At 44.7% G+C, this 23164-nt stretch overlaps 1 protein-coding gene across 1 annotated transcript in view; it reads left to right on the top strand.

Annotated features, from left to right (window-relative positions):
• Nucleotides 1–2710: 2710 nt before the first annotated feature.
• The window catches only part of SMAD7 (SMAD family member 7), a 54073-nt gene continuing 33619 nt past the window's right edge, over nt 2711–23164 (top strand). Inside the window, exons 1-3 of the mRNA XM_081942557.1 lie at nt 2711–4710; nt 6603–6656; nt 16619–16693. Of these exons, the coding sequence (XP_081798683.1) occupies nt 4002–4710; nt 6603–6656; nt 16619–16693 (838 nt within the window). The 5' untranslated portion in view covers nt 2711–4001. The remainder of the gene's footprint in view (nt 4711–6602; nt 6657–16618; nt 16694–23164) is intronic.

Here is a 23164-nt window from a genome sequence, read left to right as displayed (position 1 = left end):
ATTTTAATCGGGGATGGGGAGAAGGATTATTTCCTTGCTTCTTTGTGGTGCCAGAGATTGAAGGGGGGATTATATCTCTGACATGTCTACTTTTCTGGTTTATACTCCAATTGTCACACCCTAGTGCCGTTAGTTAGACAATTACTTTAACAGTTCCTCGGCTCCAGCTGTCTGCCAAACGTTGAATTACATTGCAAATTAACCTAGGTTTATCACTTGTCATTAACTCTTCAAAGGTAGTTGTGGACTAAGATTTCCAGAAGCATGCCCCTTTGGGAAGCAGAGTCTGGAAATACCACTTTGGCCCACAAATCCAAGAATTGTAGTCATTTCTGGAGACAAGCATGGGGAGGCCCAAGGTTTGTCTGGCTCCATATTAACCATCATCATTTTTCAATTGTATAATAAAGGGGAATGGCATTACAAAGCAGAGCAAATTATGATTATTTTTAATTTCAGAACTGCTGCAGCTTACACATGCCAGTCTGTAATACCCCAGAAAGCTTTCTGCATTAAAAGAAAAAGCATCAAGTAAGAAGGCTAATGAATCTGAATTAAGTTAAATGCCGGCATCAGATAAAGCGAGGAGGGGCAAGTAATTCTGTTGCCTTCTCAAAGTTGTGAAACTACCATAATAATGGAGAAAAAAGCTTTCCCATCATTAGGCTCTTCTCCAGTGAGCCCTTCCTTCTCATCAGGTGGCCAAAGTATTTATCTTTATTGCTTTTCAAACTTGCCAATTTTAGGATGGGTGGACTTTAACTCCCAGAATTCCCCAGACAGAATCGGCAACTTTAAAGATGGGTGGACTTCAGCTCCCAGAATTCCCCAGACAGAATCTGCAATTTTAAAGATGGGTGGACTTCAACTCCCAGAATTGCCCAGACATAATGTGGCAACTTTTTAAAGATTCTGTTTAATTCTCAGCCAGCGTGAGAGAAATCTGGGAATTGAAGTCCACCCATCTTAAAGTTTCCAAGTTTTAAAAACAATATATTGGGGCCTCCACAAGGCTTTCGAGAATGTGAAGAGACTATTAATTTCAAAATGGATTGTGAAAGCATCTACTGCAAGAGGGGAAAAACATGCTCCATTTCAGGGCAATTTATGGTGTGTGTGTGGGGGGGAATGGACAGGTTAATAGAACCCGGAACAAATTCACACGATCTCTCTCTATTGCATGGTCATTTCTACTACACCAACTCCGCGTTCCAAGTCAAGCCTGTCAGGATGCGCCCCGTGAATCTCAAGGGGATCCTTCGGAAAGGCTTGGTAAAGCGATCTCCCCCCCTCCACTCCCCCAATCCAGCAAAGCGCCAAACACACCCGGCGCAGAAATCCCCAGCAACCTGATCCGGTGCGGATTAAGAGATTCACACAGGGATTCGAAAGTTCTGCCTACAATTTTTTTTAAAAAAAAACCGTGCCATAATATTTGGATTCATCTTTCAAGGGGGCCACAAGACCCCGTTGCTGATTTGCCTCTGAAAATAAAATAAGTTTCAATAAGTCCCCCCCTCTTTTCCGCATCAAGCAGGAGAACGAAAACTATTTTTTGAAACAAACGAACGAATAAAAAAAAACAGTAAACGGTAACAGAGTTGGAAGGGATCTTGGAGGTCATTTAGTCCAACCCCGTACTAGGGATTCGAACCGCCGACCTTTCTGATCGACAAGCTCAAGTGTCTTAGCAACTGGCCGTAAAAGAGAGAGGGGAGGGAGGGGGAATCTTCTGCATTTATTAGACTTATTCAAAGGTCAGCAAGACTTTGCAAAACTTTTTTCCCCAACCCATCGTGACGTTCTTCATAGGGAAGAAAAAGTGGGAAGAAAATAGTGAAGAAAATCGAAAACAGTGAAGAAAAAGCAAAGTGAGGTGAGCGTCTAGAAACGACCCAGCGACTCCCGCCGGGGAATTTCTGCTTTTCATATGCGTCTCTTCTCCTCCTAAGGATTTTTCTTCCTTCCCTCTTTCCGAGCCCGACGGCTTTCCTCCCCCTCCCCCTTCTCAGGAATTGCACGGAGGGGAGGGAAGAGGAGGGGGGGGAATAGCTTTCAGAAACTCGACGCCGTCTTCGCGCAAGACAGCCTCTTTTTTTTTTTAAATAAAAAAGCGACAGGGTGTCTAGACGCCCACGTGACCACAGCGAAGAGGAGGGAGGGAGGAGGAGGCGGGGCGGTCGCGTCGGGGAAGCGCCGCTGCACAGCCTTACGAGCGAGCCAGCCAGGGGAGGGAGGGAGCGCGGCCGAGATTGGCTGGGGCCGGCCGGCCGGCTGCTGCAAAACCAGAGCGCAGAGGACGATCGGCCGGGCCCGTTGCACTCCCTTTTGCGTTGCACTCCCCCTTTGCCCTCTTGCCGTTCGCGAAGCGGCTCGCCTAATCAACAACCTCCCCCCCCCCCGCCCTGAATGATTTCTTCCTCCAGCAGCCCCTTGCAAAGAAAGACAAGGGGCTGCTTAAATTGCAAGCATCACCCACTCAATCCGGAGAGGGGGGGTTAAAAAAAGGAGGGAGGGGGAAGAAAAGGAGCCGAGGCGAGCGGGGGGGAGGTCGTGCAAAGCACCTTCGTGGGAGAGGGGAGGAAAAAAAGGAAAGCAGGCAGGCAAGGAGCGGAGCAAGGAAGGAAGGCAAGGAGGGAAGCCGAGCCAGAAAGTGGGGAGGGGGCCGGAGGAGGAGAAGAAAAAAAGGGGGAGGCGAAAGGAGAGAGAGTGAGAGAGGTGGATTCCTTCCCTCCCTCCCTCCCCCTTTCCCGACGCCCGCAATCCTTCCTCTTCCATTCCGCCGGGCGGGAGCGCGCCTCCCTCTCCTCCTCCCCGTCTGCACAAACTGGAAGGAGGCGGAGGCGGCGGGCGAGCTAAGCCGACGCTGGTGGGGGGGAAGAGAGAGGGAGAGAAGGAGTTGCTGAGCACCGAGCACTGCAGCGTCCGCTGCCCCAAGACTGCAAAGTCTGCCGCAGGCCCCCCTCTTTGGTTCGTCCGTCCCCGGCCAGGGGTCCCTTTGGACGCCGCTCCGCCTTGCCCTCCTCCTCCTCCGGCTGCTGGGGCTGCCCGCGAGAAGGCGCCGGCGGGGAGACGCGCGGAGGGGCGGAGAGAAGAGAGCTGCAAGAGGAGGAGGAGGAGATCGCGGCGCTTCCAGCCTCCCCTCTCCTCTCTCTCTCTCTCCGTCTACGGGCGAGGAAACAAAACAAGCGCGGCTCCGTCCGGCGGGCCGGGAGGCAGATCAAAGCGGGCCGCGCGAAGGGCGGACACGTCCCGAGGGAGCCGGCGACTCCCAGGGCTGAAGAAGAAGAGGAGGAAGAAGAAGAGAAGGGGGCGCCCCGGCAGAGGAGGCACGCGCGCCTACCCCGTCCTCCCTCCTCCTCGGAGACCCCGGCTAACGGAAAAGGCGACGGGGCTCCGGCCCGGAGAAGCTCTGGGAGACCGCTGGGCAGCCTGCTGGGGGCCCTTGGATACCGGGCGTCGGGTTTGACCGCGCCACCAAAGGGGGCTTCTTCGCTCTGGTGCCTCTTTTGGTGGGTTTCTTTTTTTGTGCGTGTGAAACAGGTAGATTTTGCCTCGATCCCCAAGATCTGATCCTGAGCGATCTCTCGGACTTCTTTTTCTTTCATTTTTTGGGCTTGGTTTCCCCCCCCCCCCCCTTTGGTTTTTTTTTTGGAGGGGATCTCGATCTCCCTGGATCGCCGCCGAGGATCTAACGAGCGAGGATTGAGGACGGGCGGGGGGCGGCGGCGGGAAGGGTTCGGAAGAGAACCTCCGCCGGGCGCGATCTGAGCCCCCCGCTTCGGTTTGGCGACCCACCCACCCACCGACACCGAGCAGAGGAGTCCCGGCTTGGCATGCCGGTTTTTCCCGGGCGGGCGGATCCTGGGCTTCTCCGCCGCCGCCGCGTTTCGGGGTCTGCTGCTCCAGGCGCCCCCTTCCCATAAACTGCCGCCCTCGGAGGCGTCTTTGAGAAGGGGAAGGGGCGCCTTCCAGCCGAGCCTCCGCTAAGAGACCGGCGCATGCTGCACTTCGCTTTGGGTCTCGCTCCAGCAGCAGCAGCAGCGCCGTCTTCGTCGCCCCCTCCGCCGCCCGCCAGCTCCCTCTTCGTCCCGATCATTTCAGGCTCCTTCTCCTGGCTGCCTGGACTCGGCTCCCGACTCCTTCATGAATTGCGGACGACATGCCCGTTTCTTAGCCGGGGAGCCTTCTTCTCGTCCCGCATGTTCAGGACCAAACGATCGGTGCTCGTCCGAAGACTCTGGCGGAGCCGGGCGCCCGGCGGGGAGGAAGGCGCCGGCGAGGTCGCAGAAGGCGCTGCGGACGGGCGGCCTCATGGGGCCGGCGGAGGAGGAGGCGGGAGCCGGATTTGCTGCTTGGGCAAGCCGGGGAAAGCGGCCAAGGCGCACGGCGGATCGGAGGCTGAACTGAAAGCGCTGGCCCACTCGGTGCTGAAGCGGCTGAAGGAGAAGCACCTGGAGACCCTGCTCCAAGCCGTCGAATCCCGCGGGGGCACCCGGACCTCCTGCCTCCTGCTGCCCACCAAGGTGGACTCCAAACTGGGCCAGCATTGGTACTCTCTCCCGCTGCTCCTCTGCAAAATCTTCCGATGGCCCGATCTCCGGCCTGGCTCGGAAGTCAAGCGGCTTTGTGGCTGTGAATCTTACGGGAAAACTCACCTGGACTTAGCCTGCTGCAACCCCTACCACCTGAGCAGACTCTGCGAACTAGGTACGTGCGGAGCAGCACCTCCCTCCCCCCCCCAAAAAACCACCGGCTTGCATGGGGTCTCTTGCCTACGCTGACTCCCCTCCCACCCCCTCCCCAAAATGCCCGCAGTTTGCAAAACAAAGACCACCACCCTCTTTGAGACTTGAGATGGGGGTGGGTGGGAGCTGCCTTGATTGGAAACTTCCTCTGGGTTTCCCCCTTGGTGAGATGGGGTTCTAACATTAGGGAGTTCAGGTGAGCCAGCCTGGGATGCCAGGATCGTATCCTTAAATCTCTTGCACCTGCATCACTTTAGGAGTGCGGGGAAAGGCAGTTTATAGGTTAGGAAAGATCAAAGTTTGGGATGTGAGTTTTGTCCCAGCCAGATTCTCTCTGTGTGTGTGTGTCCCACCAACCTCTCTGGAGAAGACATAGAAAAATTTAAATATATGCCCCCAAAGAGGCTTTTAATTTAATTTTAAAAAAAATATCCCAAGTGGAATTTCGCAAAGGAGAATAGGAGGCACAATTGGACAGTCCTGATTTTAGGGTCCCTTCTGAAAATTGGCTTGCGCTTGGACACTTTTGTCGGTGAATTAAAAAAAAAAAGACTCAATTGACTTTTGGAAAAGCACCTTTGGGACAACCCTGATGGGATGGTTGAGACAATCTCTAGATGTGTGCATTTAAAGATCCTGGTTAGGAGGAGGAAGGGATGAAGACTTTATGCAACTTTATGTGTTAGGTTTTTTTTGGGGAAAGAAATGTTTCCGAATTGGACAGTAAATTATTTTTAAAATGGTGATGCAACCAGGGGCCAGGCAGGCAAAGTTGCAGGGTTTTGTGCAAGAAAAAAGCCAGGGTGTGTGTAATTAAAAACAAAAAACCTGAAGGCTTTTGCAAAAAAAAAAAAGGAGAACCCTTCCACGATTTTCTAGTTTTAATACACAAATCTAGCCATTTTAGCAAAAAAGCCTCCCAACCACTTGGCTGGCTCCTTGCATCCTCAGTGCCCTCCCGCCTACTTTGGGCCTCTCTTTTGCCTCAAAACTATATAAAAGCGAACACATAATTTCCAGGCCTTCAATCTTGTTTGTTTTTCTCCTCTTGCCAAGTTGCCTTTAGTTTCCACCATTGCTTTTTTTTTTTAAATTAAAAAAAAGTGGGGGGAGAAGTGGGATAGAGAGGAGAAAGAGAAATCTCCCCGCAGCATGATTGAAATTGCAAAGGGTCTTTTCCCCTCCCTTTTTAAATACAAAACGGGGGGATTAAGTTCATGATCTGGAAAGGGGGAAGCTTGCTTTGGTAGGTTTAAACCCCATTAGTGGGGGAGCCTTGCCTCCCCTTCATTCAAAAAAAAAATACTAAAGCCACCTCCTCTTCCCTCCCTCCTTGCCCCCCTCCTTTGCAAACTTTTTTGGGCGCTGTGTTATGGCCAACAGTGCAGGCGGATTTTTCAATTGGAGGGGTGGGGGGTCAGGCAGGGAGAACAATGCATCTGTATTGCGTGCCTCCCCCACTATTTTCCTCCCCCCCCCTCCTGTCCTGCCCCCCCTCCCCTCCCCATTTTTTTTTGTTAAATTGCATTTGCAAGTAAGCCGGTTGGGATTATCGGGAGCTGCTGGATCAATGGGCGATTTCCAGGACTGGAGCTCTAGGTGCAGCCCAGAAAGCCCCTGCCGAGACAGCTACAGGAGCAGAGATAGCGCAAGAGCCTGGCGCCAGTGAGGCCCCTTTGTTTATCTGGCAGTTAAATATCAAGGCAGTTACCGCCAAGTTGCCCTGCCTCCAAGCGCCAGGCTAAGACAAACAGTTTTGTTACAAGAATGCCTCTCTTATCATAAGTTCCTATCTCTCTCCCCCCTCCTTCTCATGGCTCTGATTTTATTTTCTCTGTACTTTTCTAATTCCAGAGTCTCCCCCTCCTCCTTACTCCAGATACCCAATGGATTTTCTCAAACCAACGGGTAAGTAAGACTGCATTTTTAAACTAAGTAAAAATAGCGTTGGGTGGTTTCTTAATTTTCTTTCTTTATCTCTCTTTTTCTTTCTTTTGCTTTCTCTCTTTTCTCTTTCTCTTTATTCTCTCTTTTTCTTCTCTCTCTTTTTCTTTCTTTTTCTCTTTCTCTCTTTTTCTTCTCTCTCTTTCCTGTCGTTGTCCTCCCTTATTCCAAACTCTTGAGTTTTTATGACTGCATTGCTGCTATTATTTTGCTCTTTTTAGCACTTCATTTGCTGTGGGTTTGCCAAGTTAATCGGAAGGATTTCCCATTATGATAAGTGAGCTTGACTGCTGAATATAAAAGCGCTGTCTTGAATTCTTTTCACACGGCTCTTGTAGATTCCTGTTTACTGTCACAAATCCACCTTCTAAAGAGCTCATGCCTGGGTCTATAGATCTAGGATTGCAGTCAAAGTCTATAAATTCTAGAAGAAGCGTGTTAAATTGGATTTTCTAGATGTGTCTTTGGTGCTATTCCTTTTTTTTAGTTAATCAGGTCCTCTTGCCATAGGGCATCTGCAGTTTTATATGGCTTTTTACAGTTGGAAGGGACCTCAAAAGATAATCTAGTTCAGTCTTCTGCACTATGCAGGAGAATTATTTAAATCATCTATGAGAATTTCTGGCTGTAGAAGTAAATTCAGATAGTTCCTCTGCCAGGTTTAAGTGACTAGGATTGCAGCTTCAGACTCTTCCTTTGGAAAATGAAAAGAAAATTCATAATCTGTTAAGATGCAAAAAGAAAGTTCATAGCTTTCTGCCAACTTTATTTTTATAATATCTGGAACATTTTAATTTTTTTTTTAAATGACTAATCCTAGAAGAAGTGAACTTTCAGGTAAGCAGCATTCCCTGAAACCGTCTGTTTGGCATTTCATTGGGCCCAAATAAAGTATTTTTTTTTTTAAAAAAATGCAGAGGCACGGATGTTTTTAGCACAGTTTGCTCGGCATGCTTGTTGCTTGTAATTGAGTGGCAAGCTGCCAAGGTAGAAGCCCGTTTGAGGCTGGCACCAAGCGCTCTTGCGGTTGTCTGCATAAACTTGGCTGGCAGCGGGCTCACCCTCTGCTAGATAAATAGGCTGGCATTGTGGAAAAGAGGGAGAGAGAGAGAGTGGGGAGGGGGGGGACTCAGAAATGTGGATGCAGTCAAAGGGAGGAGAAATAAAATTCCACAAAGCCACTTCGTATCTCTTCTGACAATTAATGGAGCAAACATAGAGATTACAGAGGGGTTGTCCGCACAGATTGCACCCTAATGTTAGGGAAGGCGGTAAGTTGGGCATAGCTTCGAAAGATCCTCTTACAAACTCATGCTTGTCACCTACCTTTCTCATCCTTACTCATCCCAAAAAAAAGGACAACGGTGGCTTTGTTCTCGGGATCTGATTAAGCCTGCCCAATTTAAACGTGGTCCTTGAAAAACATTGGGTGCTCTTGACAGAGTGACCCATCTTTGATACTATGGTACATTGTGAGTTCTTTGGCATAAGGGACCGTGTTCAGGAAGGATATGAGAACTGGGGCTGCTTCTGCCAAGTTTATCCAGTAGGAAGGCTGGAAGATTACAGTTCGATGAAACAGTTTGAGAAGGAAGTGCTGATCTGTCCTTCTAAGAAACAAGTTAGGGGTTATCAAGTTCCCAATGATTGCTCACATTGTTGAATGACCAGAAAAAGGATCCAGGAATGAGCTAATTTTATTGACTGTTGGGCTTAGGAAAAATGATGTGTTTATTGAATACAGGTAGTCCTCGATTTATGATCATAATTGCTAAGTGGGAAATTTGTTAAAAGTGAGTTTGGCCCTATTTTTTCTGGCCACGTTTGTTAAGTGAATCACTGCAGTTAGTAACATGGTTGTTAAGTGAATTTAGTTACTAAGTTAGTAACATGGTTGTTAAGTGAATCTGGCTTCCCCGTTGACTTTGTCAGAAGGTGGCAAAAGGGGATAATGTGACCCCGGGATGCTGCAACTGTCATAAATATGAGTCAGTTGCCAAGCGTCTGAATTTTGATCATGCAACTGTGAGGATGCTGTAACAGTCATAAGGGCCATAAATCATGGTCACTAAAAGACTTCTTGTAAGTCGAGGACTACCTGTATTTGGTGATAGTTTTGGTAGCTGTAGGACCCATCTTGAATGCATCAATTTTGGGAACAAGTTTATTTCCATCCCTTTATTTTTTTATTAGGTGAGTGGGTAGCATTTGTTCTGTTGATCACTTGCAGAAAATCTTTTTATCTGTCTTGGCACAAGGTGTCAACTGAGCTTTTGCAGAATAGAGTTCCACAAACTTTTCTATTGTATACAACCTCACTGGGGACTTCTTCATGATCCTGATCTCATGGCCTGTTGTGACATTTCCGTGTTGTAGATGAACCCTCAATTTTAAGAGATCTGGCTTAGGATATACCATTTATCCATGGTTTCCTCTTCACCCCCACTTGTGAAATGAGAATACTTGCAAGCAGTTTTTGGTCTTCTCTTAAAGGTGGGTTAGCATCTGCCTACATAGGATTATGGAGAGAGGTGAAAAGGTGACCGAAGGTGAAAGATTATAAAGCTGGACAGGCCTAAATATAGCAAAGGCGGTTGCTGCTAGACTACAGTTCCCAGCATCCTTTGCCATTGGCAAGGTTTGCGGTGGATAACGAGAGTTGTAGTTCATTAAGATTGCTGATCTTGAAACAAGTTTGAAGTGTGTCTGCTGTACATTGTTGTGGCGTTGTGAACTTTCTGTTGGGCAGGAGCAGCATTGCAGTTGATCAAGCAACTCTGCCTCAGGGATTGGAAGATCTGGATCTTCTGGTAGTTCCTTGTGTGATTTATATAGTAGATCACAAATAATTTCTGGCTTGCAACAAGGCTGCTATGATGAAGAGAATTTGGGGAGGAGATTTCTGTGTGTGTGTGTGAGAGAGAGAGAGAGAGAGGCAAAGGATACTAATTTCAATTTTGGTGCACTCAGAAAAGGGGTATCTTGGCCTGATTGTCGTGGTTTGCTAAAAATAGGATTTATTGCATTAATCACAGTTGACTGTGATTCACCCCAGATCTGAAACCAAATGAATGCAAAGCAGGAGAGAGGTCAAGTTTTCCTTTTGTTGAGCTACTATTGGTAGGTGGTCTTGATGAACCTTCTGGGTAAAAACCTGAGATTCCTTAAGATTCCACCTACATTGAGCTGATGGCCATCTAAGATCAGATGGTACTTCCTGCAACTAATTTATTTGGTAATGGTTAATCCAAGTTTTGGATTACATTGATGAGCTCTGTAGGGGAAGGAGAATTCCTTGGGAACCCCAAGAGATGTTCATCTCATCCTGCGCTTATTTCTTCTCAATCCAGTTCTGCTGTGGTGATTTCTGTTGACCGCTAAAGAACTAATCCCAAACATTTGTGCTTGGAATACGAAATACAAATGTATGAAAATATACCAAAAAAGGGGGCATACATAACCTTCTCACATCTTTGATAGCTTTATAATTTTAGGGGTGCTTGCCTAGGTTTTAACCTCAACCTCAATCTAGCATGACGGAATGGATTTGAACCTGCTTTCCTAGACGCACATTTTAGCTGTTATATTGGTTTTACAGATGATGAGGAGGAGGAGGTGGAAAAGGATGTTCTCCATTTAGTTGTGTCTGAGTCTTGGTGATACAATGGCCCAAGGTCCCTCCACATCGTCTGATCTTGCGCTATTTCTTTTGAGTTTTTCTATGCTCTGGCTGGTGCCGCCTTTGATAGTGTCCCACCATCTGGTACCGCTAATTCTTCCAAGCATCATTTCTCTTCCCAGTCAATTCCCTCCCATGATATGGCCAAGTGAAATGAAGTTTCATGATTTTGCCTTCTAGTCAGTGGTGAAATTCAAATTTTTTTTTACTACTGGTTCTATGGGCGCGGCTTGGTGCGCGTGGCAAGGGAAGAATACTGCAAAATCTCCATTTCCATTTGCCGGTTCTCCGAACTACTCAAAATTTCCGCTACCGGTTCTCCAGAACCTGCTGGATTTCACCCCTGCTTCTAGTGGCACGTCTGGGGTTATGCTCCCCATTACTTTTTTGATAGTCACCTTTGCTGTCCAAGGCTTACATGTAAAAGTGGTTAAACTTTGGAGGTTTTAAGGAAACCCCCCTCTTTTTTTAAAATTTTCCTTTTTAGCAACAGCTGCCTTTGCACGGACATTCGAAGAAAAAAAAATATGGCCTGCAGCCAGCCACAATGCGGAAAAAATAATGGCTATCATATTTGTTTTTGGTAAAGATGCTAGGATAAAACCTCCGAGCAGGTGTTTAAACCTCCCTCCTGCCTACAAGCAGGCCCTGCTTCTTGGAGAGCAATATTTATTCAGCAATGAATGGTGTGTAAACAGTCAAAGAAACCACAAACCTTGACAATGCTGGTTTTGTGAAAGCAAAAGTTCTGCATATCGGCTAATGGGAAGTGATTAATAGAGCCAGTCGGAAGTGTAAAAAAAGCAATGGAGCGTCCGGACAACTCCTTCTCTTCCTAGAAACCCATTTGGCAGTGAAGCCCCGAATAGGAGACAAAAATAATTCATAAGTCTGTCACTGCAGGTGGTTATTATAACCTCTGACTCTCATCAAACTTCCTGTTTAATCAAGGCCATTGTGAGGAGAGCAAGTAAGGAAATTGTATGTCTTTTATTCTCTTGCAAATTTTGCGAGGGGGTCTCTTTTTTTTCTCCCCCTGGGTGCTTGAAACCCAAAGTGTGCTGCTAAAGAAATGGTTTGAATTCAGAGTTTTCTTTTCTCCTGCATAGGAAGAGGATTCAGGCTGGTGTAGTAGTAAGCCTGTTTTGAAGATTCAAAGTTCATTTCCGGAGCTGTTTTTCTCTTTTTATAGAGCACTGTTAACCATATGGAGGAAAAGCCCGTCCCAGGCTCTATCGATGAAGGCCTTGTAGCAGTTAGCTCACACATTTTTAACTGTGCCAGACACCAGTTCTATCTAAATGGTGTGGATTTAATTAGCCATTGATGCAAAAGTTGCATTTGGCGTGCGAATACAAAAGGTGAATTTTGCATTAAGATAGGGAGAAAAAAGTTAAGATTTCTAGATGGGTTTTTTCAGAAATGTCAAGATGTGGCTGCAATCAAAGCTGCCCTTTTGGGGTTTTTTTTTTTTTTTGGTTTTTTTTTTAAGATTACCTTTTGAAGACCCCGGTTTCCAAAGCTTCAGGAATGGACATATAGTAAATCTGAAAAGTTGTTGACGTGTTCTATATTTTTGAGTCAGGATATTTGAACCCCAAATATCTGCAGCTACACTCTTGAGTTTAGCAGTTCCAAACTTCCAACACTCACTCAATTTCAGGGATTTTAAGTTGGGTGGATTTCATGGCTGGCTAGGGAATTCTGGGAGTTGAAGTCCATGCATCTTAAAGTTGCTGAAGTTGAGAAACAGTGTTTTAAAGTAAATGCATATCTATCTATCTCTCTCTCTCTCTCTCTCTCATTTTCTGGAAGAATTATCTTGCCCTTTTTCCCTTCTTCCCTATATCTCCCTTCTAAAGAAGTATTTATTTGACCGAAGGGTTTATTAGGTACCATGTTGCAGAGTCTTAATTCTTTTCAGTTTGTTCTTAGCATCCTGGCGCAAGATACCCTTACTGTCAGAAAAGTTTTAAGATGAAGTGTTGAGTGAAGTGTTAGTCACCCTAAATACCTTATTCAGGATGACTTCTTGTGAACTCTTAAGAAAGCCATAACACTTAATTTAAGGAGGTTAATATTAGCAACTGTGACGTCTAAACAGGATGGTTTTCAGATACCAATAAGGGACTGCCCAGTGATTAAATCAGGATTTTTTTGGTGAAATATAGCCTCATCTGTCTGTATATTAACAGAGTGCAGTGTATAGGAGTGACTTAATGAATAGAATTGAGCTCAAAATTTATTTTGCTAAGCGAGACATTAGTTGTGAGAGTTGCTCCATTTTACAACTTAGATCACGTGACCGAGAGAGTATGCTGCAACCTTCTTAAGTATGAAAAATAGTCATAAGTAACTTTTTTCAGTGCCATTTTAACTTTAAACGGTCACTAAATGAATTATTGTAAATTGAGAAACACCTGTATCTCTCTTGGTTGGAGGTCACTTTTTGCTGGAAGCAAAGAAAGTATTAAAATTAGAAATGCACAATTAGATTTAATTCTGCTTGCTGTAAGCCAATAACGAACCCATTGAATTAAGTCAAAATGTTGTCTGACATTGTTTTGGTGATTTTTCTTTACCAAAATAGGCTTTCACCTCATTGATGTTAGTTGTTGTTTTGCAGTCACTACAAAATCCTGTTCTTGAAATGGCAACTGGAGGACACCATATAAAGCCAATAACCAACTCTTGTGAGATAAATAAAAATGGGGTATTTTCCCCAGATCAGGGGGTTCTAAAACCTTTTAAAGAGGTTGTAAAATCTCAGGTTAATTGAATACAATATTCAAATACGTGCAATTCATATAGGATTTTTTTTTTAAAAAAAAGACAAGATAAGTAGCAAAGCAGGATGGTAAATTATTATAACGATGCACAGATGACCAAAGAGATAAGCAGTGTGGTCTTCTTGAAAGGGGCAGAGAGACAAAATTGGTGCATGTATTACCACATTATTGTGCATTTCCATTTTTCTCAGGATGGGTGAAATCTTGTCATGCTGTTATTTCATGTTTTCACTTTCACTGTTTTCACCTTGATGGTTTGGGGTGTTTTCATTGGTTACGCTTTGATGCAAAAGCTGATTGTTAAAAGCTGATCTAGCACTGTGTTACTCATGTGTAAGGCTGCTGTATCTGGCTGCTAAATTCTGGTCAAAAACCAGGGCAAAGCAGAGAAACAACATTCTTTATTGTTTGCTTGCTCTCCAGTGATCTACAGATCTTGCAGCCCAGATCTAATAGATCTACTTAGGTGAAAGTCCTCTTTGTATCATTAGGATCTGTCCTAGCCGATTTAACCATGAAAGTTATCAGTTGATGTTCTTCAAGGTATTCAGAATAGTACTCTTAATTGATTTCATGTAAAGTTGCATATGTAAAACCAGTCTTTGTAAGTGAGACTTTTATACTTTGATTACTGATTTGCTCTTTCTATGCAAATCAGGAATCATAAACCCAAAGCAAATCCTCATTTTGGGCGGAAGTGATAGGTAGTTCTTGGCTTACAACCAATCTTTTAATAACCATTTAAAGTTACAACGGCATTGAAAAAAGTTGACGCATGACAGGTCATTTGCACTTAACAACTATTCCAGCCATCCCAGGTTACATGGTCAAAATTGGGTGCTAGGCAACCCAAGTGACAAAAGATGACCACATGATCCTGGGACACTTGTAACCGTCATAAATATGAGTCAGTTGCCAAGCATCTGAATTTTGATGCAGCAATGGTAGTGTGAAAAACGGTCATAAGTTGTTTTTTGGGGGTGAAGTTCTAACTTGGAACAGTCACAAACTGTTGTAAGTCGAGGACTATTTGTGAATAGTTAAGTAAGCAGTTCTATATTGGTTCTGCGAGTTTGAATGCTCTGTGCCATTTGGGTCTCCAAATTTCTTTCACTTCGTTAAAGAAAAGGTCTTGGCATGCCTAGAGGAGAGAGGGAGACTGCGGCTGACCTTCCCCAGTATTTTAAATGTGTTTACAAATACCTTGTGTGTGTGTGTGACATTGTGCTGGCTGGGGGTTACAAGTGATGAAATAGCTGAAGAGTGCAAAGTTAAATGCAGCCTCAGGTGTCTCGGGAGAGGAGAATGGCCAAGATGCAGGATGGAGCATCATCATATAAGCCCCACCCCTTTTGTACATGTGACATCACACAACGTCCGAAGAGGAGGAGCCTAAATTCCTCCCTCCCTCCCTCTCTCTCTCTCTCTCTCTCTCTCTCTCTCTCTCTCTCACACACACACACACACACACACACACACCCCTTTGTAGTTGCTCTCTTCTTGGCACACATTGCTGCTTAAGGAATTCTTAGCGGAAGATTTTTGACTTTCATTCTCATTAATTTACCCCTTGTTGTGAGATGGTATTACCCAAACTGCCTCAATGAGGCCTACATCCTTGGTTAAGGGAAGTCTCCAACCCAAGCATTTGTCTTGATGGCTACTTTCCCCCTTTTGTTAAAGTTTTAATTATAAAATAGCTGTTTCCTTAGACCACTGAAATGCCACACATTGAGAAAGTCTACAGTATTGCACAAGTAACTCAATTTCCTGTATGTTCCATTGTTTTCAGTTTGATTAAGTGCATCCTGTTCAACTGTATATTCCTGTTCAGGGTTATACTTAACTCTGATAAAAAGGAGATTATGGAATGTCACGGGCATTAAAAAAAAAGTGGGTTCTTTCCATAACTGAAAGAAGGAATGCAATTATCGGAAAAATAATTTTCGGTTGTTTAAAAATAGGTCGTTCTAAAGTACGTATCTCTTTTCCGACGGGTCATTCAAATTTACGTAGCCATATTGACCAAATGCCAGTGGTTTTTGGCTGGGCACAGTGATAGATAAATCAACTTTTAATTTATATATTTTTCCTGGCCTCAGTTTTAAAAGATTACGCTTTCAAATGATTTGATGGGGAAGCATATTTGAAATAGGAATAGAGAGAATAAGTTGATCATACTTTAACATAAAAGGAGAGGGGGCAATTCTCAGCGAAACCCAGGCAGTCTTCAACTTATAACCACAATTGAGCCCCAAATTTCTGTTGTTAAGTGAGTTTTGCCCTATTTTACGGCCTCTCGCCACAGTTGTTAAGTGAATCACAGCAGTTGTTAAATTAGGAACACGGTTGTTAAGTAAATCTGGCTTCCCCACTGACTTTGCTTGTCAAAAGGTCGTAAAAAGGGATCACTTGACCCCAGCAACTGCCACATGTACAAGTCAGTTGCCAAGTGGTTGAATTCTGATCACATGACCACGGGGCAGTTGCAACAGTCATGTGAAATAACGGTCATAAGTCCCCTTTATTCAGTGCCATTGTAACTTCGAACGGACACTAAACGAACGGTTGTACGTCGAAGACTACCTGTAATGAGAAAAGATAATGATTATTTTTTTTAGGAGTGAAACATCTTTGGCAACATGCTCTCCATTATGGGTTAGCTGAGTTTTTCAATTGACAAGGCCATTGGGTAGCCACGAAAATTCCTCCTGGGAAAATTTATGAATGTGCAGAAATGGATAGACTTGTCTATGGAAATGAAGGAGAGGGAAGAAACTGAGTACTATCAAATTTGGAATCAATGGTATTCCTGGCTTGAGAGTGAAAGTAAAATTTAGGATATAAAATGTTCAAGTATAATATATAGAGCATAAAAGATATAAGGAATATATGATATTGATTTGATGTTATGATAATTTAAATAAGGATATAACAGTATAGTGAAATTGAGATAGCATTTTTGTAAATAGGATTGTTACAAAAGGTATTGGTACCTTTACATACCTATATGGAAAAGCTGTGATAAGTGTATGTTTGTGTTTTGTCTTTTAAATGTTGGAAAATTCAATAAATGCTTTTTTTTTTTTTAAAGAAGATTCCTTCTGGGTTTTTCAGCTTCGGTTCAGCAAACGGGAATTCGGTCGCCAGGTTTGACCGAGAAAACAAAACCAGTTGAACCGAAGAAGGGGTTTTGCATTGGGAGGGAGGATGACTAGCATCCAGTCTATAATCTTCCTCTCTTTGACTAATGATAGAGCAGACGTGGTGGTGACGACCGAGGAGGGTGGATGTTGCATGAAGCATAGCTCTGTGCAGACAAATTAGTAATCGCTTCCTAGTAAACTCTATGGAATGTGCTTCATTTAGCTAGAGACCTCCTTGCATTGGGCTTGAAAGTATGGGGGGGGGGTAGTGTCATGTCATACTTATTTCTCCATTCGCTTTTGTCTTTGCAGCGAGTTGTCCAGAGTCTGTGCCTTCTTCCACCGAAACGAGGGGAACTAATTTTCTGGCCCCTGAGGGGCTCGCAGGTAAGACTCAAGATCTCTTCTGCGCCCCTTCTCTTGTATGTTGTTCTTGTAAAAAAAGGAGGTTGGACCTCTGGAGCAATGTTCCCTAACCTTGGCAACTTTAAGATAGGTGGACTTCAACTCCCAGAATTCCCCAGCCAGCCATCCTGGCTGTGGAATTCTGGGAGTTGAAGTCAACTACTGTATCTTAAAGTTGGTGAGTTGGGGAAACGCTACTCTACGTCATTGTTTCTTCACTGTGTTGGCTTTAGGATGGGTGGACTTCAACCTCCCAGCTGGCTGGGGAGTTCTGGGAGTTGAAGTCCAACTATCTTAAAGTTGGCAAGATGGGGAAACGCTACTCTATGGCAGTGTTTCTTCACTGTGTTGGTTTTAGGATGGGTGGAGCTCAATCTCCCCGCTAGCTGGGGAGTTCTGGGAGCTGTAGTCCATGCATCTTAAAGTAGACAAGGTTGAGAAACATTCCTCTTCATGGCTCTTTGCCACCTAGTTGTGAATCTGTGTTGTAAGCAGCATCCTCATGTAACCTCTGTTGCCTGGTAGACTAGACCTAAATGCTTTTCCAGGAATGAAAATCTTAGCAGGAGTTTTCCCTCGGGGCGGTGGTTAGAAAATTTGGAAGTGGCTGTACCATCTGTGGACATCAGGGGTTGGACAGCTGTTGTATGTTCACCAGTGTTGGGAATGAAGAGAAAGTCAAGCTAATGAAGTGTGTGAGCACACTGATGGATCTCATCAAGGAGCAGATGTGGAATGGATTTTGTTGTGCAGAATTTCCCCTGTTTTTCAGACATAAATCAGTCTGCATTTTGCTGGTGATTTGAAATCCTCTGTTGCATTTTCATGAAAGGTTGCAAATAGACCACAATTATTTTGCCTTTCTGCTGGAAGACACTTTCCCCCACAGGCTCGTAGCTGAAAATCTTCCAGTTTATAAGAATGTGTATGATAATCTAGCCTCAAGAGAATAAGTTACCTTGGATGTTCCAGATTTTGATGATTTCGTAGCATTTTTAAATGTGTTGCACTTTAGTCATATACCGGTCAGGAAAATGGGTGAGGTTTTGCTTTTTTTTGTCGTTGTTGTAGCGTGGTCTGTCTTCTTTCAATTTTGTTTCATTGAACAATTATACTTCCCGGTATCCTTAACAAAAATAGCCCCATTCATGGGAATGCTGGGAACTGTAGTTCCGCAACATCTGGCTGGCCTCAGGTTGCAGGGCTGTAAGACCGAGTTTTACCAGCTGTTGGAATTAAGTTGGTCATAGATCGCATTTCTTGCAAGCTTCTATCTTGTCCTCCCTTGTTGAGAGCTGTATCTGAGCCTAGAGTAGACAAAAGATGCTGGCAGGCTGGCAGTACCAGTTTGCTGAAGGCAACGTCTGCCTATGTGATTTATGCACAGGGAGCTAAATTATATACTGTCCACTGTTGAAGGGTGTGCCAGAGCAGGCTCCTGCTTTTTTGCAAGTTTGCAAGTTGAGGCTGGCTTCTGGTGATTAAGGTTTTGGGTGTAAGGCGTTTTGGTGGCTTGCAATTTAATCTGGGAATGGCTGATCTCTGGAGGAGGAGGAGGAGGAGGAGGAGGAGGAGGAGGAGGAGGACAATGTGGAAAAAGAACATCTTAAAATTATTATTTCCCCTCCCCCCAACACCATACTGGCTGGGGGGATTCTGGGAGGTGAAATCCACATACCTAAGGTTGAGAAACTACAATAGAGAGGAACCCTTGAATTACCAGCCCTCCATCTCACCGAAGGCATTATTGTAGTTCTCCCATTTTTCTCTTGGTGTGAAGCAGCTTGCAAACCTTTTTAATAGCTTTCTGCATAATGCCCCAAAAAATACTCGTTTGGACTTGCGCCTCTATTGAAAGTTAAGTTTTCTTTGGCCGAGGAATCTGTGTTGGATTTATAAAAGAGCCGTCCTCCCATTCATTAGTTTACAACTGGAATGTGGGAAGACTATCCTTTCCCACCCACCCACCCACCTTCCTGCCCCCCACCCCAGTAAGTGTGCTCAACATTTGTGTGTCTGTTTTGTATGTGGGGGCTTTTCAGTCTTAAGAATTGCTTTCAGCGTGCTTGTGTTTATGTGAATCTTGTTTGCTCCCCACCCCCAAATGTAATATATACCCTCAGTGTGTTATTTGAGAGGACAGGATTCTGTGTGTTCAAAGGCAGCTAATAAGAATTAATCAGGAGGAAAGGGAGGAGGGAAGAGGCTTTTCCCCTCCCTGCTTTTAAAAACATATATTCCCTTCCAACCTTCTTGAAACAGAGTGTAGAAGAAAGTTTTAAGGGGGGGAAAAAACTCTACCCAAAAAAAGAAGAATCAGGCTCTACAATAAGAATGCTTAACGAGTTGAAAAGGAGAGGAGGGGGAAATGAAATATGCCACAGGGTGGGGTTGAGTTTCGCAGGATACCACATGAAATAAGCAAACGAAGATTAGCTTTTAAAAGGAGCCCCTTTTTAAAAGGTTTGTGAATTGATAAACATCTCGGATTGTCTGGTCTGCTGATGAAAAAGGAAGGGTGGGGATTTTTTTGGGGGGGGAGGGTGGGCAGCAGGAAATCACATTGCTCGCTTGGTAGCAGAATGCTTTCTTAAGAGAGAAGTCTTAGATAACTTTCCGGGAGGGGAGGGGGGGAAATAATAATAAAGATGTTTTCTCTGAAAGTTTTTCATCCTTGTAATTGTTTGATCTCTTCTCTCTCTGATTCTGCACGGTCTCTGTCGGTTGGGTGTTTCTGGCCTTGTAGAGAACCTAGAATGAACCCAACCCAACCTAATATGGTTCATGATAATATTGCAGTTATGTTTAATGAAGAGGATGGATTGTTTTAACGGACAAAGGAAATTCTGATAAATCTGAAAGTTTCCCTAGCTAGAAAAATAAGTAGAAGAACAGAACAGAATAGAATAAAATAGAATTTGCCTTTGGTGCATATGCTCTCAGTGTACATAAAGAGACAAGATACATTCGTCTAGAATCATAAGGCACAGCACTTAATGATAGTCATAGGGTACAAATAAGCAATCAGGAAACAATATCAATATAAATGGTAAGGATACAAGCAACCATGTTATAGTCCCACAGTCATAAGTGGGAGGAGATGGATGATGGGAACTAATAGTAGACTAATAGTAGTAGTATTGCAGCCTTGGTGAATAGTTTGACAGTGGTGAGGGAATTATTTGTTTAGCAGAGGGATGGTGTTTGGGAAAAACTATTCTTGTGTCTAGCTGTCTTGGTGTGCAGTGCTCTATAGCATTGTTTTGAGGGTAGGAGTTGAAACAATTTGTGTCCAGGATGCGAGGGGGTCTGTAAATATTTTCACTGCCCTCTTTTTGACTTGTGCAGTGTACAGGTCCTCAGTGGAAGACAGGTTTAAAACAGACAACTGAGTTTTCTGTTTTAAAATCTGGAACTGTTGTTGATCTGCACTGACCAAGATTTTACATAGGAGTTCTTTAAAGGGCTAAACGTTCATTGACTCTTGGCTTTCTTTCTTTCTTTTTTGTCTTTGCACCCTTAAGATAGCTTGCTGGAAAGTGTATTTGAACAGGATTTTTTTTAATGAGCGGTTATCAGAGATCTGGGCTACTTTTATCGGCAATGAAAAGTTGTAATAACTTACTGAAGTTTAAATAGGGGATGGGTTACAGGAAAGTAAACATTCTCCCCCTTTCCCCTGCTTCCTCCCCCCCCCCCCCTTTCATATGTTTTTGAAGTGGGTAGAAAACTGCCTTTTCTGAATTGGCCGCGTTCGGAATTGTAACCAGATCTTTTGACAAAGATTCCTTGGTTGCCTTTGCTACAGATGCCAACCTGGGAAATGAAAAGGCATCTTGTTTTGGCTCTAGATCAGATGCTGTCTCTTCACCAACAATTCCTTAAATCAGGGGTCTCCAACTGTGGCAGTTTTAAGCCTGGCAGACGTCAACACCCAGAATTCCCCAGCCAGCAAAGATAGATAGATGGATGGATGGATGGATGGATGGATGGATGGATGGATGGACAAGAGAGAGAGAGAGAGATGATAGATAGACAGACAGACAGATAGATGGATCGATCGATAGATAGATAGACAGACAGACAGATGATAGATAGACAGACAGATAGACAGACTGGATGGATGGATGGATGGATGAATGAATAGATAGATAGATGATAGATAGACAGACAGACAGACAGACAGACAGACAGACAGACACAGACCAGCAAACCAACCAACCAGACCACCAGATAACTTTTATTGCCATTTTTTTTACTGTGGGCACACTGGCAAACATTAAAAATGAAATTCTGTTGCCTTCTCTCAAAAGTGTACACATACATAACACACATATGCACATGCTGTATATATACATACATATATATCATGTGTGTATGTGTATAGACACTCACATACACCCACAGCCTTACACCCATACATATGAAAACGCACACACACCCCTGTCCATCTTGAATGCGTATTGGAAAGAGGAAGCTTGAGAGTAGGAAGAAACGGGCTCTGTCTGATGGGGCTGAGTGGAGTGGCTGGGAAGACGGGGTCCAGAGGGTGTGTGTGTGTGGATGACCTGCTTTGGAAGGACGAGCAGAAGAGCCCAGCTGCTTTTGAAAATAGCCAACCTGACCTTGTCCTTCACTTGTTCCGTTCGCTGCTGTGCTCCATCCTGGCTTGGTTGAAGAAGCTGTGGACTTCCGGCTAATGAATGGAGCTCAGTTCAGGATGGGAAGACTGGAAAATTGGAGTTTGTTTTGGGGGGGAGGGCCTGGGGCTCTGGGGAAATGAAAAGGAGTCAGAATATATACAGGTAGTCCTCAACTTACAACAGGGGTGTCCAAATTTGGCAACTTTAAGACTTGTGGACTTCAACTCCCAGAATTCCCAGAATTGTGACTTACAATCACAATTGAGCCCAAAAACTTTGTTGTTAAGTGAGACCCTTGTTAAGTCACTTTTGCTCCGTTTTACGACCTTTCTTGCCGCCGCTGTTAAGTGAATCACTGCCCTTATTAAACTACTAACACGGTTGTTAAATGAATCTGGTTTGCCCATTGACTTTGTGGGCCAGAAGGTCACCCAAAGTGTAATCTCATGACCCCGGGGTGCTAGTTGTCATCAACGTGAGTCCATCTGAATTTCGAACATGTGACCGCGGGGGATGCTTGCTGCAATGGTCGTAAGTCTGAAACGCGCTTGTGTGGCTTTTTCCCCCAGTGCCGTTGTAACTTCGGTCACTAAACGAACTGTTGCAAGTCGGGGACTACCTGTGCCTATTGGGAGGAGAGGGATGTCAGAATTTTAATCCTGTCGTGGTAGGGGTCTTCAGAAAGGGACCGGTTCCAGCAGCAATGACCTTTAATTCACTCCCCGGTGTGCTTTCATGTCATCTGGGGCGCTTGGAAAAATAAATGGGGAAGGAAATAGGTGGGAGGAGAAGGAACTTGGGCAGACCAGCCAAACTGAATTCCAATTTCACTCTTGTTTTCTTAATGGAGCATCTTCCAAAAGGTTAAAACCTCAAATTGAGGAGAAGCGGGGGATGGGGGGGAGGAAGGGGAAAAAAAAGAGGGGTGGAATTTGCGGCTTGGATCTGTTCTCTTCTCCCCTCCTCCCCCAACTTTGTTTCTCCCTTAATCCTCTCCTCCTGGGGTAAATCACTCTCTTTAAAGCTAGCCTTTCCCTCCCTCATTAATTCAATGCCTGCTTTATGTCTTAGGAGCAGGAATGGATCATGTTTATTGTGCTGTCCAGAGGAGTGCTATGGGGAGAGATTCCTAGGTTGCAGTGACCTCCCACGCTTGGGGGGGGGAAGGGGGAGGTTGTCTTATCCTGATTTTTTTAAAAAAGCAGGCCACTTTCTGAATTTCAGAGCCATGGCCACCTTGGTGATGGATTCCAACCTGGAGAAAGTCATAGCCACAGTCGTTAAGCGATTCACTGCAATAATTTTGGGGAGGGGAATGGGCTTCCCCGCTGACATTGCTTTGTGGGAGGGCCGCACAAGGAAACCGCGCGACCCTGTGACACTGCAAACCGCTGTAAAATAGGAGCCAGGGGTCAAGTATCTGAAATGTGGATCACCTAACTAACCATGAGGATGCTGCAGTGGTCGCGAGTGTAAAAATATGGTCGTCGATCACTTTTTCCCGGTGCCCTTGTAAATTTGAAAACGGTCACTAAACGAACGGTTGAAAGTCGAGGACTAACTGTATTCGCCAACCACTCTCCAATGGCTTTCTGAAGTAGCTTTGCATCCTCTGAGTCTTTGACTCATAGACCAGTAATGCCTGTCTACACATATTTGCTTTCCCACGAAAGCTGTGCCCTGTGCATTGTTTGAAGCTAGCCTGCCTTTTCTCCTGCAAACGTAAATTCAGGGTTTTATTCCCAAGCAAGGTTGCAAGAAGGTTATCTAGCCATCTGGTGCATGCAGAGGAACGCTCAATATTTTAGCA

The sequence above is a fragment of the Natrix helvetica genome, assembly GCF_964273705.1.
Source record: "Natrix helvetica genome assembly, chromosome: 2".
In the NCBI taxonomy this organism is placed as follows: Eukaryota; Metazoa; Chordata; class Lepidosauria; order Squamata; family Natricidae; genus Natrix; species Natrix helvetica.
The sequence above is the reverse complement of the archived record's forward strand: the minus strand, read 5'-3'. Positions and strand labels throughout refer to the sequence as shown.